Source organism: Ailuropoda melanoleuca, chromosome 14 (genome assembly GCF_002007445.2).
Source record: "Ailuropoda melanoleuca isolate Jingjing chromosome 14, ASM200744v2, whole genome shotgun sequence".
NCBI classification, from domain to species: domain Eukaryota; kingdom Metazoa; phylum Chordata; class Mammalia; order Carnivora; family Ursidae; genus Ailuropoda; species Ailuropoda melanoleuca.
The window spans coordinates 70,462,612-70,477,184 of record NC_048231.1 but is presented as its reverse complement, the minus strand read 5'-3'; the positions used below and the strand labels follow the sequence as shown (position 1 = coordinate 70,477,184).

Genomic DNA, 14,573 nt, shown 5'->3' with positions numbered 1-14,573 from the left:
ATCCTCTCCTTCAGCCAATTTTTGCTAAACTCCTAAAATGTGCCTGGCATCAGGGATGGAAACGGACACACAGGCAGCCAAGTATCATTCACAGAATTAGCCTAGGGTCTCTGGCCCATAGGGCATGCTCAACAAATATCAGTGAGGTAAGTATCAGAACCAAAACCTCGGGGGCAAAGAAAGGTCTCCTGCAGAGTATGGTATGCAAGCCCCATTCTGAGTGGGAGCAGGGAGCAAGGGATAAAGCGTGAAGCAGATGAGGAAGGGCCTCCCAGGCAGATGCCCAGGTCAGAGAGAGAACTGAAATGGACGAACAGGTATACCCAGCAGAGGAGGGCCCAAGGTGGGCGCTACCCACGTGGAAGAGGGAGGGCTTCATCCTGAGGACGAGAAGAGCCGCTGAAGAATCTACACCAAGGACTGGTAGACAGCTCAGCACTGGAGAAGGTCAACAAGGTTCAGGGTACAAACTGGACCAACGAGAGGCAAGAGGGAAAGCAGAGAGACTCATCAGCAGGCTGCTGGAGCAGATCAAGAAGGAGCAAGTGATGATCTCAAGTCAGAAACTAGAACTGAGAATGAAAAAGATGAAAGCACGTGAAAGGCAGTGGGGGCAGAGAAGTCCAGATGTGGGGACTGAGGATCACGGAGAGTGAGGGAGAGACAGGGGTCTAGGAGGCAGCGGTCCTGAGTATACAATGGAGGACTGCTCTTCACCGACATGGTGAACGGAGCCGTGGGGGTGCTGACCAAGGTGTGAAGATGGGTTGGGTTTGGACAAGGTACACTCGGGACACCCGGGACATGGCTGGCTCTGCAGGTCTGCAGCATTGCAGTGACCTGGGCTGGGGACCTTGTGCACAAGGATGGCAGGAGAGAGGGCAGCATCCCACTGGGAGGCTGGCCCAATCTACCAAGAGCTCTCAAAACTCCAAAATGCAGCAATTGATGGACACAGTGAGTGATGTTTCCCCTGTAAACTCCAGGCAAGAAGATAATTTTAATCCACGTTTGGGGCTAGGTTTAAAATTTTCTGAAGACATTCTGTGCTATTAAGAGCCTGCATTTGTAAGTAGAAGTCCTAAAAAAGGAGATCACATGTAAGATAAAAAGTTACAGCCAAGGAAATAACCATTATGATTGAAGGTAGTCCTAGCCTGCAGTTCCTCGGGAAAAGTCTCCTGAGCAAGGAGAGAACGACGGGGTGAGGCAGCACATCTTCCATATGAAGAGAGCAGAAAAATTCCTCATGAACACACGCAGTAAGATTTGGTCATGGAAAATTCCATACCTAGGAACAGCCAAGTAACTCCGCTTTTCTTTCTTCTATCTCATCTCAGATAAAATGAAGACGATTGAAGTTTCTGGTAGAGAGGAACATTCTGGAGAAATCTCTTTGGCTGAGACTTTGACTGATATGGTTTAGGTTGAAAGACTCAGAGACATGACAGCACAATATTTCAAGAGTTTTTGATGTTGTTGTGTTTTGTTTGGTCTGCAAAATGGCCTGAACTTCTGGAAGGCTGTAATTCTATCTAAAGTGCAAGGTGAATTTTAAAGAAGCATCTAATCCATCTGGGAATTAGTCGAGATTAAATGATGATACTAATATTACATAAAACCATTCAGGTCTACCATTTCTTTTCTTTTCTTTTAAAGATTTTTTATTTATTTATGCGACAGAGAAAGAGACAGCCAGCGAGAGAGGGAACACAAGCGGGGGAGTGGGAGAGGAAGAAGCAGGCTCACAGCGGAGGAGCCTGATATGGGGCTCGATCCCATAACGCCGGGATCACGCCCTGAGCTGAAGGCAGACACTTAACCGCCGTGCCACCCAGGTGCCCCAGGTCTACCATTTCTATAAGCAAAAATGGTCAAGTATCAGCAATTTCACCTGATTTGGCCTCATGATGCTCGAGGTCAGAAATAATGTTTCCCAGGCAGACCTGGCTGTCTCCTGCTTTATAAAGACTGCTCTACACAAAGTGTTTCTGTTACTACTTAATGCTTGCTATATTCAACAGTATTTTTTTTAAAGATTTTATTTACTTATTTGACAGAGAGAGAGACAGCCAGAGAGAGAGGGAACACAAGCAGGGGGAGTGGGAGAGATATTCAACAGTATTAATAACTGATTTTTATTTTAGGAAAATTAAAGCTTCAAAGAAAAGCCTTATTAACCCCAAACCCCAAAAGCAAAATTATCAAGAAACAAACATTCTCTAATTACAGGGGGAAAGCCCCTTGGCAGAGGGGTTAGCAGGGAAAAATCAAAATCCTCTTAAAGCCCAAACGTCCACATAGTTAGAAACTAAAGGCAAATATCCTGCTGGCTGCCAAATGTGGTGAGGGGCTCAGGGTCCCACATGTCACCTGCCTCACCTGGGGTCTCTCCTAGTACCATCCTTTCTCACTTGAGCACTCAGAAGGAAAACAAAGGGCACTGTGTCCCAACGAAGGTCAGGACCCAGCTGTGGGCTTTCCTTGCTTCCTCGGGCCTCATCATCTTGACCCACCACGTTCCTGTCCACAGCACTGACAGACCAAGCTATGCCAGGGCACAGGCCACAAGCAAGGAGGATTCAATAACTGAGTACTTCCAGAAAAAACGGCACCACAACAAGCAGCCTCCAAACCACCCTCCTACCAATCTACCCAGAAGACCAATGAAAAGCACCAGTGGAGAAGAGATTCCACAGCCCCGAGATGAGGGGGAGCCAACCACATGCCACTGACTCTGAGGTCCACCCACATACGTCAGAGAAGATGGCAGCAGGTCCAAGGGGAAGGCTGGACCCAGCATCCGATGCCCTCTTTTGAGAAATGCATTGTTGTAGAAGGTCATGGAGAAAAGTTGAACAAACCCATGGTACCCCATGATCTGGGCAGGACAAGGGAGAGATGTGAACTGCCCCAGTGTAAGCCCATTTTTGGCCTCTGTGCCCAAAGTGGCTGGAAGTGGAAGGACAGAAGTGTAGCTCTTAGCTGTTCTCTCAGTTGTTGTTGTTGTTTTAAAGGGGGTGCAGGCCTGATAAAGGGTGGTGGTGGCAGGGTGACAAGAAGGGCCACAGATGGGACACTCAAAGCTCCCTGGGGTGGCACTTCTGTCCCATATACAGCAGCCACAAGAGGAACTCAGCCTTCCTCCCCAAGCAGGACAGGGTGTGGTTTCCCTGCCTTCCCACCCAATTTCTCAGCAATACAGCTGCTTCCACCTGTAGGCCACCTCACCAACAGCACGCCAAGTGGGTGAGCAGAAAGGTCAGGCTGAGGTCAGATACAGCCATGGCCCAGAGATCCTTAAACGCCAAAAGCAAAGGTTTCAACACGGGGAGAAAGGAAACAAATGAAACATAAGACCACATCTTCCAACTACAAGTGGCCCACCTCCCCCAGCTGGCTGGCAAATGCCAGAACCCACAGACCAAATCTCCACCAGGCAGCCTACCAGTCTAAGAAGAGATTCAAACATGTCAACACAGAGAGAGAAGAGCTAACTCTCCTCACCGTCTTCGCCAAGCAGTTGCTACAAATAAAGAACCCAGGGCCCAGACACAGATTGCTCCCTGTTCAAAGCAACATACACACAAGGGCAGGGGTGGCATGAGAAAGACCCTCTCAGGAGATAACACTCCAAAACCCAATTTACAGAACAAGTAAACAACAAAAGGTCCCAAGAGAATATTCTCACTCTATCACATGGTAAATATCAAGGCCCAATTCAAAAACGAGACCAACAAGAATAAATACAAAAACACCAAGGAGGAATAGACCTAGAATTCTGTAACGAAGGCAAAGGGAACAGGTATCTCCACAAGAGTCAGATGAGCACATACAGGAGTCATACACTTGAAAAGCCTGGGACACAGAAGTGCATGCAAGCAATAGTTTTGAACTTTCAAATAACCATGTTGATTCTTCCCAAATTAATCAACAGATTTAACATGGTGACAACCAAAATTACAAACCACTTTTTAGAAAGGAGTATTATAATTCATTGGTAGTAATAAGGGTGTCCTAATCACCAGGAGTGACTAAGGTTAGAGAAAATGATCACCCCAGGCCTGGAGCAAATGAACAGAAAGGAACTCAAGTGGGAGCATCAATTCCCTCATCCTTTCTCAGGACAATGATTCAATCCCAAGCAAGATACAAATGTACATACCATCTAACACAACAACCCTATCCTCGGAACTTTCACCCTAGGTAATAGACAAGTAACCCCCAGAGGGTTGTGCGCTAGGAAGTGTATCAGTCTGCTCAGCCTGCTGTAACAAATACCACAGACTAGGCGTGTAAGCAGTAGAAATTTCTCAGTTTTGAAGGCTGCAAGTCCAAGATTGAAATATCCACACGGTTAGTTCCTTCTGAGACATTTCTCCTTGGTTTGTATATGCCTATATTCTCCCTGGGTCTTCACATGGTCTCCCCCTGCACAGGCCTGTCTTTGTCCCCTCTTTTGATAAGGACACCAGCCATACTGGATTAGGGTCCACCCTAATGACCTCAGCTTAAGTACCTCTTTAAAGGACCCATCTTCAAATACAGCCATATTCTGAGATCCTGGGAGTTAGGACTTCAACATATGAATTTGAGGAAAGTATACAATTCAGCCTGCAATATGTGGTTACCTCATTGATATCATTGATTATTACTGATAATAACTGTCATAGCTACAATCTAATCCTTTATTTAGGCCTTTCTATGAGCCCTTGAACATTCACAACACTCCTATAAAGTAGATACCATCTCCCTGGAAACTGCAGTTGAAAGCAGTTAAATAACTCTACTGAGGTCTAAGAGATGTCACAAAGCCAGCTTCCAGGGTCCATACTTTCAAGCCACTCCCAGGCTTGACACGGATGGACAGCATACTTAGAGGACACTTCATTTTTGTAAAAGGCATGCATGAAGTAGGCATGAACATGTGTGGGTAGAAAATGGTTTTTATCTTTGTGTAATAGGACTATGGGTGATTTTTATCTTTTTTTTTCCCCTTTGTATGCTGTTTGCTTTCCATACAATAGTGTGTTCACAAACTGCACAATAAAAATTTGTAAAAGGCCATTTGCTTGAAGAAAAAGATGTATACCATCACTCGGTCTTACTCTGTTTTCTTTTCAGACACGTCCATCTGAGATTGCCTCTAATCTGCTAGCCTTGACACTCTGACATTCTCATCTCGGGCACACACCTGGACCCCCCCCCCTTTGATAAGTGGACAGTAAGGACTTTCTGCAGTGGAGCCCAAGGCACATGATTTGGGATGGAGAGGAAAGCCTTGCTTTTGTCACGATACAAGTGCAACCAATGCAGCACGTTTCCAATGGGAGTCTTCTTGTCAGTGTGCTCTGGCCTCAGTCAGCCACTCTACCTACTCTCAGCCTCAGTTTCCCAAGCGTGGCCATTCGGATTGGAGGATGCCCCTATCTGGGTGGTGACACGATTTATCTCCCTAGATAATACTCATGTAAGGGCTTGGGTGGGGGAGAAGGCAGAGGACAATGCTGAGCTTCACACCTATTGAGAAATGCCGGGGTGCGGTACAATAAAAACACTACTCATGTTAGACTTGAGATCCAAGTTCACCAAGTGGCAACTACATCACAACTTATGCCCTGCTGTGACAGGGCTAGACTCTTCCGCTTTATCTCATTGTACTCCTAGTTTCACCAGCTGTGATGTCATCAGTCAGAGATTTCCAACTTACATGCCTACAGGGCACACAGGCCATGAAATAGGTGGAACCACCCAGGAGCAACACAAAAAGAAGCGGTGGAAATGGAGGTAAACAGAGCCCACGTACCCCATGTCAAGGGAACAGCTGCTTCTAACTCTAGCGAATGACGGCCATGCAGCCATGAGGACCCTGTGTTGCCTTGAGCTTACAGTTTTTCAAAAGAAGTCAGAAATCCATAGTTTTATGTCCAGATCTCCCAATTTTTAAATGTTCACCACTACTTAGAAAAGGTTTAACATACTCTTCTGGGCAAATAAAACACTTGCCAGTTGAGTTTGGCCTCATGGGCTGCCAATCTGTGCCAGCCAACAGGATTCCCTACTAGAACAGTCCCTGTCACACAGACCAAGCATGAGAGGGACATTAAGTGCAGAAGAGCTCCATCACTGACACTGGCTTCACCCCCCCAGAAGCGGGTGACAGACCCCCCCCGACACGTGTGCACTTGCGTCATGGGCATCAAAGCCTGCCCATGTGGCCGCCATGACGGAGCCCTGAAGTCCTGACTGAGCACTCTGACACACTCATCTCAGGAGACGAAGGTTCCTCCAAGAAAGGTCTGGGCGCCCCAGGACCAGCATAAGGGGATAGAGAGTCATGCCGGGATATTCAGAAGAAAACACAGTCGCCAAGGACTTGAGCTTGGTTCAGGAATTGAGCAGCTCCCCACTTCTGCTCCCATCCCCACCACCCTGGGTCCAGTATGGGCCCCTCCCTACACTCCCTGTCTGCTGTCTGAGCCAAACCTCTACCCTCCTCCTTTGTCTAGAAATGGCAAAACACAAACTTCTAAGTTTTTCCAGGATGGAGGATTTTGTTTAAACACCATTTGATCATTTTGTACCACCTAAGATCACAAATCTCTTTCCATGCTGTCTATAGCGTGTCTGTTCCTGGTGACGCCGATGCCGATGAAAACCTCCTGGCCAGGAGTCTTGAACCTCATTAAGAGATCCCCTAACATGGAAGGCATTTTTCCCCCAGACTGGAATATAGTTAAATGATATTTGGCGAGGCACTGAAATTCTCTGGTTCCGGTTTTCCCCGAAGAAACCTGAAATCTGGATTTTTTTTTTTTAGGTCAAATGTTCCAATTTTTAAATGTTGACAGGCATTAAACCATTTTTAACATGCATTATAGGGACAAATAAAATATCTGCAGTGAAAGGGCTGAGCTACAGTAGTTCTAAAACCTTACCCAGCTCTGCTAATGATGGAAGTGTTTTATGATTAATGGGGACTTTGCTTTAGGTGAAATGATCAAATCAAATTTCTCCATGTAAGACTAGACCTAAGAGGCAGCGTCCCTTGAAGTACAGCCAGAAAAGGCAGCTGGTCCCACTGATTCTACTCATCTCTTTCTCTTCCCCCACCCCCAGCCCCAAAGCAGATCACCTATATACACTCTTAAAATATATAAGGCGTGGGAGACACAGCATGCAAAGTGGCCTGTGCACAGCACCTTCCAGAAAGCCTCACCAGGGCCTGCTGGTTTCATCGTCACATCCCCAGGGCCTGACGGGGCCCACAGTGAAGGCTCAGTATGTGTGCACAGAGTTCTCAGGAATATACCATTCTAGGTCCTACTTTAATAAGAATAATTGGGAGGAACAAAATTCCACAGGAGACTTATATTAAATACTGGCTATCACAAAAAACTTTAGATCATTAGCTAAAACCATCCAAGAAAAATAAGTCAGATAAATATTATTTCTGCATGTTGTGCATTTAGACCTCTTCCCAGCAGCCGGCTCACATTTTTGGAGAGCACTTGGCTAACACCATAACTCAAAACCTATCTTTACCTCTCAGCAGATACATCCTCTACTAAAAGCAACAAATTCCTGGGCCTTAAAAAAAAAAAAAAAAAAAAAAAAAAAAAAGCTGACAGACGGCTGAGCGCAAAAATAAAGATAAATTAATCGAGTTCTAAAAGCAGATGTGGAAAGCACTGGGTTCTCCAAATGCTCTTGTTTCCTTTGGATCTGGGGGACTCACACGTGGTCCCATGGAGCAGAGCTCCTAAGGTAATTTCATGAAGGGCACACTCTTCTCAAGAGCAGTTTGACAACCAACCCACTCTAAGGACTGTAATATTGCTTTTCAAATGTCTGCTTCTCGATGCGGTTCTGAGGCAAGGGGTAGAGGTTGGTCAGCTCTTCTCCAGCAGCTCAGTGCACACCCCCAGCCACCGGCCATGTCGGGCTCTCACACTCTATGCCATGACACTCCCACCCTAACCGCCCGAAGACCCACAGAAATTATTCAAATACACAAGCCCATCCTAAGTCTACTTACCCCACCCCGCCAGCTCCTCCCCATGGAAACTACAACAAAGGTGCTGGCCCTCTCCCTCTGCCTCGACTGACCTCCATGCTTCTCCTGAGTGGCCTCTGGGGGGCACGCTGTGTTCTCCCCAGGGAACCGTGAGTTACAAAACCATCACACTCTCTGCAGCCTTTCTCCAGATCTGCATCTGGCCTCACCATCTCTCACCCAGGGTAAGATGGTTGAAACGAGGTTGAACAAAGATGCAATTCAAAGGTTGTCCTTGATGGCAAATGTCTGGTGGCTGCCAGCAGCTGATCACAACCTAAAAAAGCCTACAAGAGAAGTTCTTCAAAGTCAGGAAGGGGTGACTCAACATGCGGGTTAGGAAAAATGATAGTTTCCTTATATAAAAACACAAAAGTCACACCCCGAGAAATCTGTCATTTACATCCCTCAGAAGGTACCTTCCTGGCACGGGCTCTGTCAGATACATCACAATGTGCTGAGGTTTGCACACCAGGCCCTGCTCACACCAAGGCTTCTGAGATTTAGCGAAGGTGGGGTAGGCACGCCCGTTCTGGAAAACAGAACATCTCCTAGTAACCTGAACGGGAGCGAGCACTTGTTCATTCTCCATGATGAGCCTCTGGCCTTCAGTAGACGAACACGACTGGAAAGGAAAAGTCTGAAGGCAAGGCCCTGGCGGTGGCAATGAAAACACAGAGGCTGCTTCTGTAAGAAACGGGTGTCTGCACCAAGGGTCTTTCATCACACAGAGAAGCAGCAGGAGGCCGACAGGACTCTCCCTTCATTGTGCTTGGGCATTTTTTTTTTAAGATTTTATTTATTTATTTGACAGAGAGAGAGAGACAGCCAGCGAGAGAAGGAACACAAACAGGGGAAGTGGGAGAGGAAGAAGCAGGCTCCCAGCGGAGAAGCCTGATGTGGGGCTCATGATCCTGGGATCAGGCCCTGGGCCGAAGGCAGACGCTTGACGACTGAGCCACCCAGGTGCCCCATGCTTGGGCATTCTGATTCTTAAAGATTTGGTAACTGACTTTAGCACCTTCCTGCTACTGCAAACTGCAAATTAATAAACCATTGCCAAAAAATTACAAATAAAATCAATCAACCAACCAACCAACCAACCAGCTATTGCCGGAGTCACGAGAAGCACTGAGGTAGAGCCCCGGGGCCGTGTTCTGCGTCAGTACCATCTTTCCCCACCAGGAAGCGCAATTCGCACAGCTCACCACCTGGGGCCATGTGCAGCCCCTGAGGTTACTCTGCCCCCACATGATTTCCTCCCTGGCAGGGAGGCCCTCATTCCCTCCTCCTGTGCCACCACAGGGCTGCTCACTAGACAGAGCTTTCCCAGCAGGGCTGAGCTCTTTCCTGCTAACTCCACCTATGTGGCAGAGACCAGAAACCATATTCATCAGAATATGGTTAGAGTCCAGGAAGCCAAACAGTCTGCCAGCCTCCCTTACAACTACAGATGGCCCAGTTCCAACCTATGAGAAAGGTCTGTGAGGGGCTTCTGACAAAAATGTGGCCTTCCTGGGGCGCCTGGGTGGCTCAGTTGGTTGAGCAGCTGGCTCTCGATTTCAGTTCATGATCTTGGGGTCCTGGGATTGAGCCCTGCATCAAGGTCCACACTCAGTGGGGCGTCTGCTTGAGATTCTCTCTCTCCCTTCCCCTCTGCCCCTACCCTCATGCTGTCCCTCCAATCCCTTTCATAAATAAATCTTTTTTTAAAAAATGTGAACTTCCTGGTAAGGGCTGATCGCAGCTAGCAGAGCCACCCCCTCAACCCAGGCTTGAATGTAGATCAATGCGGAGGTTTACCCTGGCATTACACTATAAACACGTACATATTAGCTCCTAGATAACGGTCAGAAGAAGAGAAACATATAGATGGGTATAATATTAATTCAACAGAGAGGTGTGTGTCTATGCTTTAAACATAACAACAACAACCAACCATACCGTGTGGACCCACTATTCAAAATTAGGTAATTTTAGGTTTCTTTCCTTCCAAGTGGTTCGACTTATAAACATCCCTAAGCCAGGTAGAAAGTAAACTAGAGGAGTTTCCTCACCCTTATCTCGGTGCCCTCCACTGTTCTAGGTGCTGGACCTGTGTGAAAGGAAAGCTAAGGATGAGAATCTCTTCAGACACAAAGACAGCCGCATTGGGAGGGAACAGCAGGACACACTGCGTGGTTCATCTGTCTACACACCCCGTAGAAGCTTCCAGGTTTTCATTACAGTGGGGATAGAACTCATCAAATTCATCCTTAAGCCACCTCTACTGACAAGTTGTAATGAGGATCGACCACACGCCCAGGAAAAGATGGAAGGTGGGAAAAGGAGACGATGACTCCCCAGCCTCCCGAACGCCGTGGAGCAGAAGCAGGAGGCTGAGGAACGCTCTCTCACGCACACATTTGGCATTTATCAAGAACAGAAACAGCACTGACTCAAAAATACGTCCTTTTTTTTTTTTTCCCCAGGAGCGCTAAGTTTTCTCTCTTGCTCTTTGCTGCCCTGGCTCCCCAGGGGCACGGTCCAAGAGGGCCAGGCTCGGTTGGCTGAGCTGAGCAAAGCACAACGGGAGGCGACTTCTCAGGGTGAAGCACGACAGGAACACTCTGCCCCATTCAGGGCTAACCACGGTCACCTGAGAGTAAATCTCATGTCACATACTTGTCCCTCACCCAAAGGAAAGGGAAAAGCACTCTTTCTCCCCTTTCGTGAACACAGAAGATGGCGCTGTGGGGTTGCAGGTATACATGGCGATGAGGGAACAAGACCCGGATGAGACGTGGGCCATGGGGTCTACGCACAGCCCCTGCTTGACCCTGCCCTAGAGAAACGGACTCCATTAGACAGCTGCTCCAGGTCTTCGAGGCTCAAACCCTTCCATTGCAAAATGGAGATAAGGTTGAACTACATTTAAGCTCTCTTTTCGTAGGTCAGAACTTGATAGCAGTCATTTCTTAGAGTCCAGCCTAATAATTCCTGCTTTCCCTGGTCACATTTTTATAGGATCAAATAAAATTATTTATATGAAGGTGGACAAAAACACTATAACCAAAGAACATTAACTTTATGAACTGGAACAATGATAAGTGCTTCAAACTCAGCACGTGCCTCACTTGACAAAAAAGGAAGGAGGGAGGGAGGGAGGAAGTTATACCGATAGCTTTCAGAATCATTCTTTAAAGTGTCAGTTCTGGACCCACCCCAAACCTACCGAGTCAGAAACACGAGGACCCAGTGGGGAATGTGAGCTTCTGACAAGCACTCCCAGTAACAACCCAAGTTGGAAAAAAATTTTTTTTCCCAGGAAATAAATTGGCCTCTTTGGTTTTGGGCGACTTCCTGCTGAAATGCAGGCCCACTTAGTGTGGTCTTTGCCTTACCAAATGAAAGAGAGTGTCAAAAATTTAATGTGAAGTAGGTTTTTCTTAATAACCAGGAGGAGATGTGAGGTAAAAATCAGCCAAGTTAGCTCAGTCACTAATTAGTTACTAGGAAGTGATAAAACTTGAGGTAAGTGTCATCTTTCGCTGTAGAGCATCTTTATCACCTTACTCTGTAATCCAAATCTTCTAAAAAACTCCTGGGATGGACTGTGGACTCCGGGGAACAAACTGAGGGTTATAGAAGGGGCGGGGGATGCGGTAACAGGGGTACGAGTATTAAGTAGGGCATGTGTGGTGATGAGCACTGGGTGTGATACGCAAATAATGAATTGCTGAACGCTACATCAAAAACTACTAGTGTACTATATGTTGGCTAATTGAACATAATAAAAAAGAGAAATTTAAAAAAACAACTAAAAATAAAATAAAAGTAAAATAAAACCTCTCAGTATTGAAGTTCCTGAAGGCGATGCCAGGCCCCGCCTTGCAGCGGGGATGTCATAACTTACCCCTCAGAATGTAGTTCTGATAATTCTGGTCTGCCTCAGCTCCCACCTTGATCAAACACGTCAGACCTTCAGCCACCACAAATTCGTGCACCAAATCCTTGTCATCCTGGCAGGAAAGGAGGGAGAAAAAAAGATTTCAAATACTGTCCCAGTCCCTCCTCCATCCATGCTGTTAAAACTATAGGCGAGCCTTTGAAGCCAGACTGACCCTCTCAAGATTGTTCTGCTCTATTCAAATGAGGCATCTAGAACCGTTGCCAGAGGAATTTTACAACCAGTCTCCTCATTGTTGGTTGCCAAAACCAATTATTGCCTTCTGGGCAATCTAATAAAGATAAAGCAAATGAATCCCCTGTCAGGAATATTTACGGTGTTCTGCTATTCATTCTTCAAAAATCACCAGGCTCCATGCCCCCACAGGTCCCCAGGGACTGACCACATGAAGCTTGCTGGCTTTTAGCAACAGGAAATGTTCGACTGCGGCACAGACCATCAAGTGCAGGATTCAAAGCCACTCGTGTGTTCCAAAAGACAGCCCTTAAGGTCGGTGGTTACAAGGGTCTTGCAAATGGTATCTCGGTGAGGAAGCAGTTGCTCTAGCTCCCAGGAGCTCCTGCTCGCAGGGCAAGCCGGGAAGCAGAGCGCAAAACGGGCTGTGCGTTGGGGGCAGCCACCTGACCCCGCAAAGGGGCCACTCTGGCAGGCCAGCAGACTCAGGTCACAGAAGACAGGACGTGGAAGGTATCTCAGGGACCATCTAATTTAGCGGTGGTTCTCAAAGAGCAGTGTCCAGACTCGCAGGGGGCATGAGCATCACCTGGGCACTTGATAGAAATGCAAATACCCCAGCTGACTACCTTGGAAACTCTACCCTGAGGCTCAGCAATGGGTCTTAACGCATCCTCCAGGTGAGTCAGAGGCGCTCAGGATGGTTCCCACCCCTGACTCTTTCACATTAGGACTATCCGGGGAGCTTTAAAAAGGAGTAGAAAGCAGGACCCTACCCAGATTTAATCAGAATTTTTAGGGGTGGGACTCTGGCTCTGTTCTTAAATTCCCCAGGAAATCCTAAAGGGCAGCCAGTTCAAGAACCATTGACATAAGCCTACCTTCTCTTTACAGATAAAGATGCAAAACTTTGGCCGAGATCACCTCTGTCCAGCCAGCCCCATCATTCTCCGGAGTACCAAGTTCTACAGAGCTCTATGAGAGGGATTTTTCCACTACTATTTCAGGAGATTTCCTCAACTGAACAGTGCCTGGTCTCAAATGCAGCTAGCCTAAGACTGGAATATTCATCTTCAATTACAACAACAGAGAAAGAAAAAAAACCCTCAGTGATGTAAATAGTAGAAAGCTTAATGGAATAATGAGGGGTTATTATTATAGAAATGGTCAGCAACCATAGTTTATCTCCAAAAAAGAAAAAAATAATTTAGACAAACAAGCATAATTCTCCTGTCCCTCTGTGAAATCAGCCCCTCATTTTGATTTTATGGCATTTTCCAATTATATGGATGGAGGACTTGAGCTTAGATGTGGGCAGGCCAGGCGAAGGCTCCCCCTTTGAACCAAGAAAACATTTTCAATTCAGAGGGTNGGAAGCAAGAGAAAATGGGACAATATCATGAGTTTTTGGAAAATTACTTTACACTCATATGTATAAAGGAAATAAAAATAATTCTCCCTCCATCCATATCCTTTTCCACCAGCATATGTGAAAAGTGAACATTTAGATGAGCTCATGTCTAGTCAGAAAGTTTTTCCAAGCATGTAACAAATGTTTATTACTTTAACTAAAACTAGATTCACACATGACTTCATGGTGAAAAAGTGAGAACAAGCTCTCAAGAAACCACTCAAGCTAATCACTAATATTAATACAGCAGAGAGTTGGCTGCCCAGCAAAGGCATTTGGAAAAAACATGGACAGGGGAGACAGTGTTTATAAAAATTCAGAACCCTAAAATTTATGTACATATGTAGATAAGGCACTTAAGTAATAGACATTTGTGGATAATAAATTGTGGAGAATGTCTTACAAATTGGCAATGGCTGAGATTTTGAACACGTATCCTGAAATACTTAGGCACTAATAAATGATTTTGAAAACATTGGTTTCCGACTAGAATGAAATCAAAATGTTCACACCAACTGATTAGAGATGATCCCTGCATTTCAGAATTTTCTACACTAGCCATACTTTAACCTGTGATTTTTTTTTTAATGTCTATTAGTCAAGGAATATTCAACTCAATGCAAAAGACCAAGGACTTTGTATTTTACACCCTTATGCTCTAAGTTTTCCAGAAAGAACTCCTGCATGTAGAAAACACAAGATGATGGAAATGCAGACTGTGGGTGTGGGAGAAGGCGATCCAAGCCCCAGACAGCTTGCAGCCTGAGTAATCCATTCAACACCCAATGATGCCTGCCCTGGTTTGAGCTGTTCGGTGCCCGCGTGTGTGGTCTCGCAAACAGATTATACACTGCTGGTAGCAAGCACCTTCTTCCTTGCCTACATAATGCCAGCAAAGGCTGCTCAAAAATACCAGTTTGATGAATACATGGTAGAAACAACATCCCTGAGGATTCAGATTTAACACTACAGAAAAAAAAAAA

At 46.2% G+C, this 14,573-nt stretch overlaps 1 protein-coding gene across 11 annotated transcripts in view; it reads right to left on the bottom strand.

The window, feature by feature from the left end:
• The window catches only part of FHOD3 (formin homology 2 domain containing 3), a 505,390-nt gene that overhangs the window by 266,323 nt on the left and 224,494 nt on the right, over window positions 1–14,573 (bottom strand). For all 11 annotated transcript variants that reach the window (XM_034643279.1, XM_034643277.1, XM_034643280.1 and 8 more), the window contains exon 5: window positions 11,952–12,057. In XM_034643279.1, coding sequence (XP_034499170.1) covers window positions 11,952–12,057 — 106 coding nt within the window. The remainder of the gene's footprint in view (window positions 1–11,951; window positions 12,058–14,573) is intronic.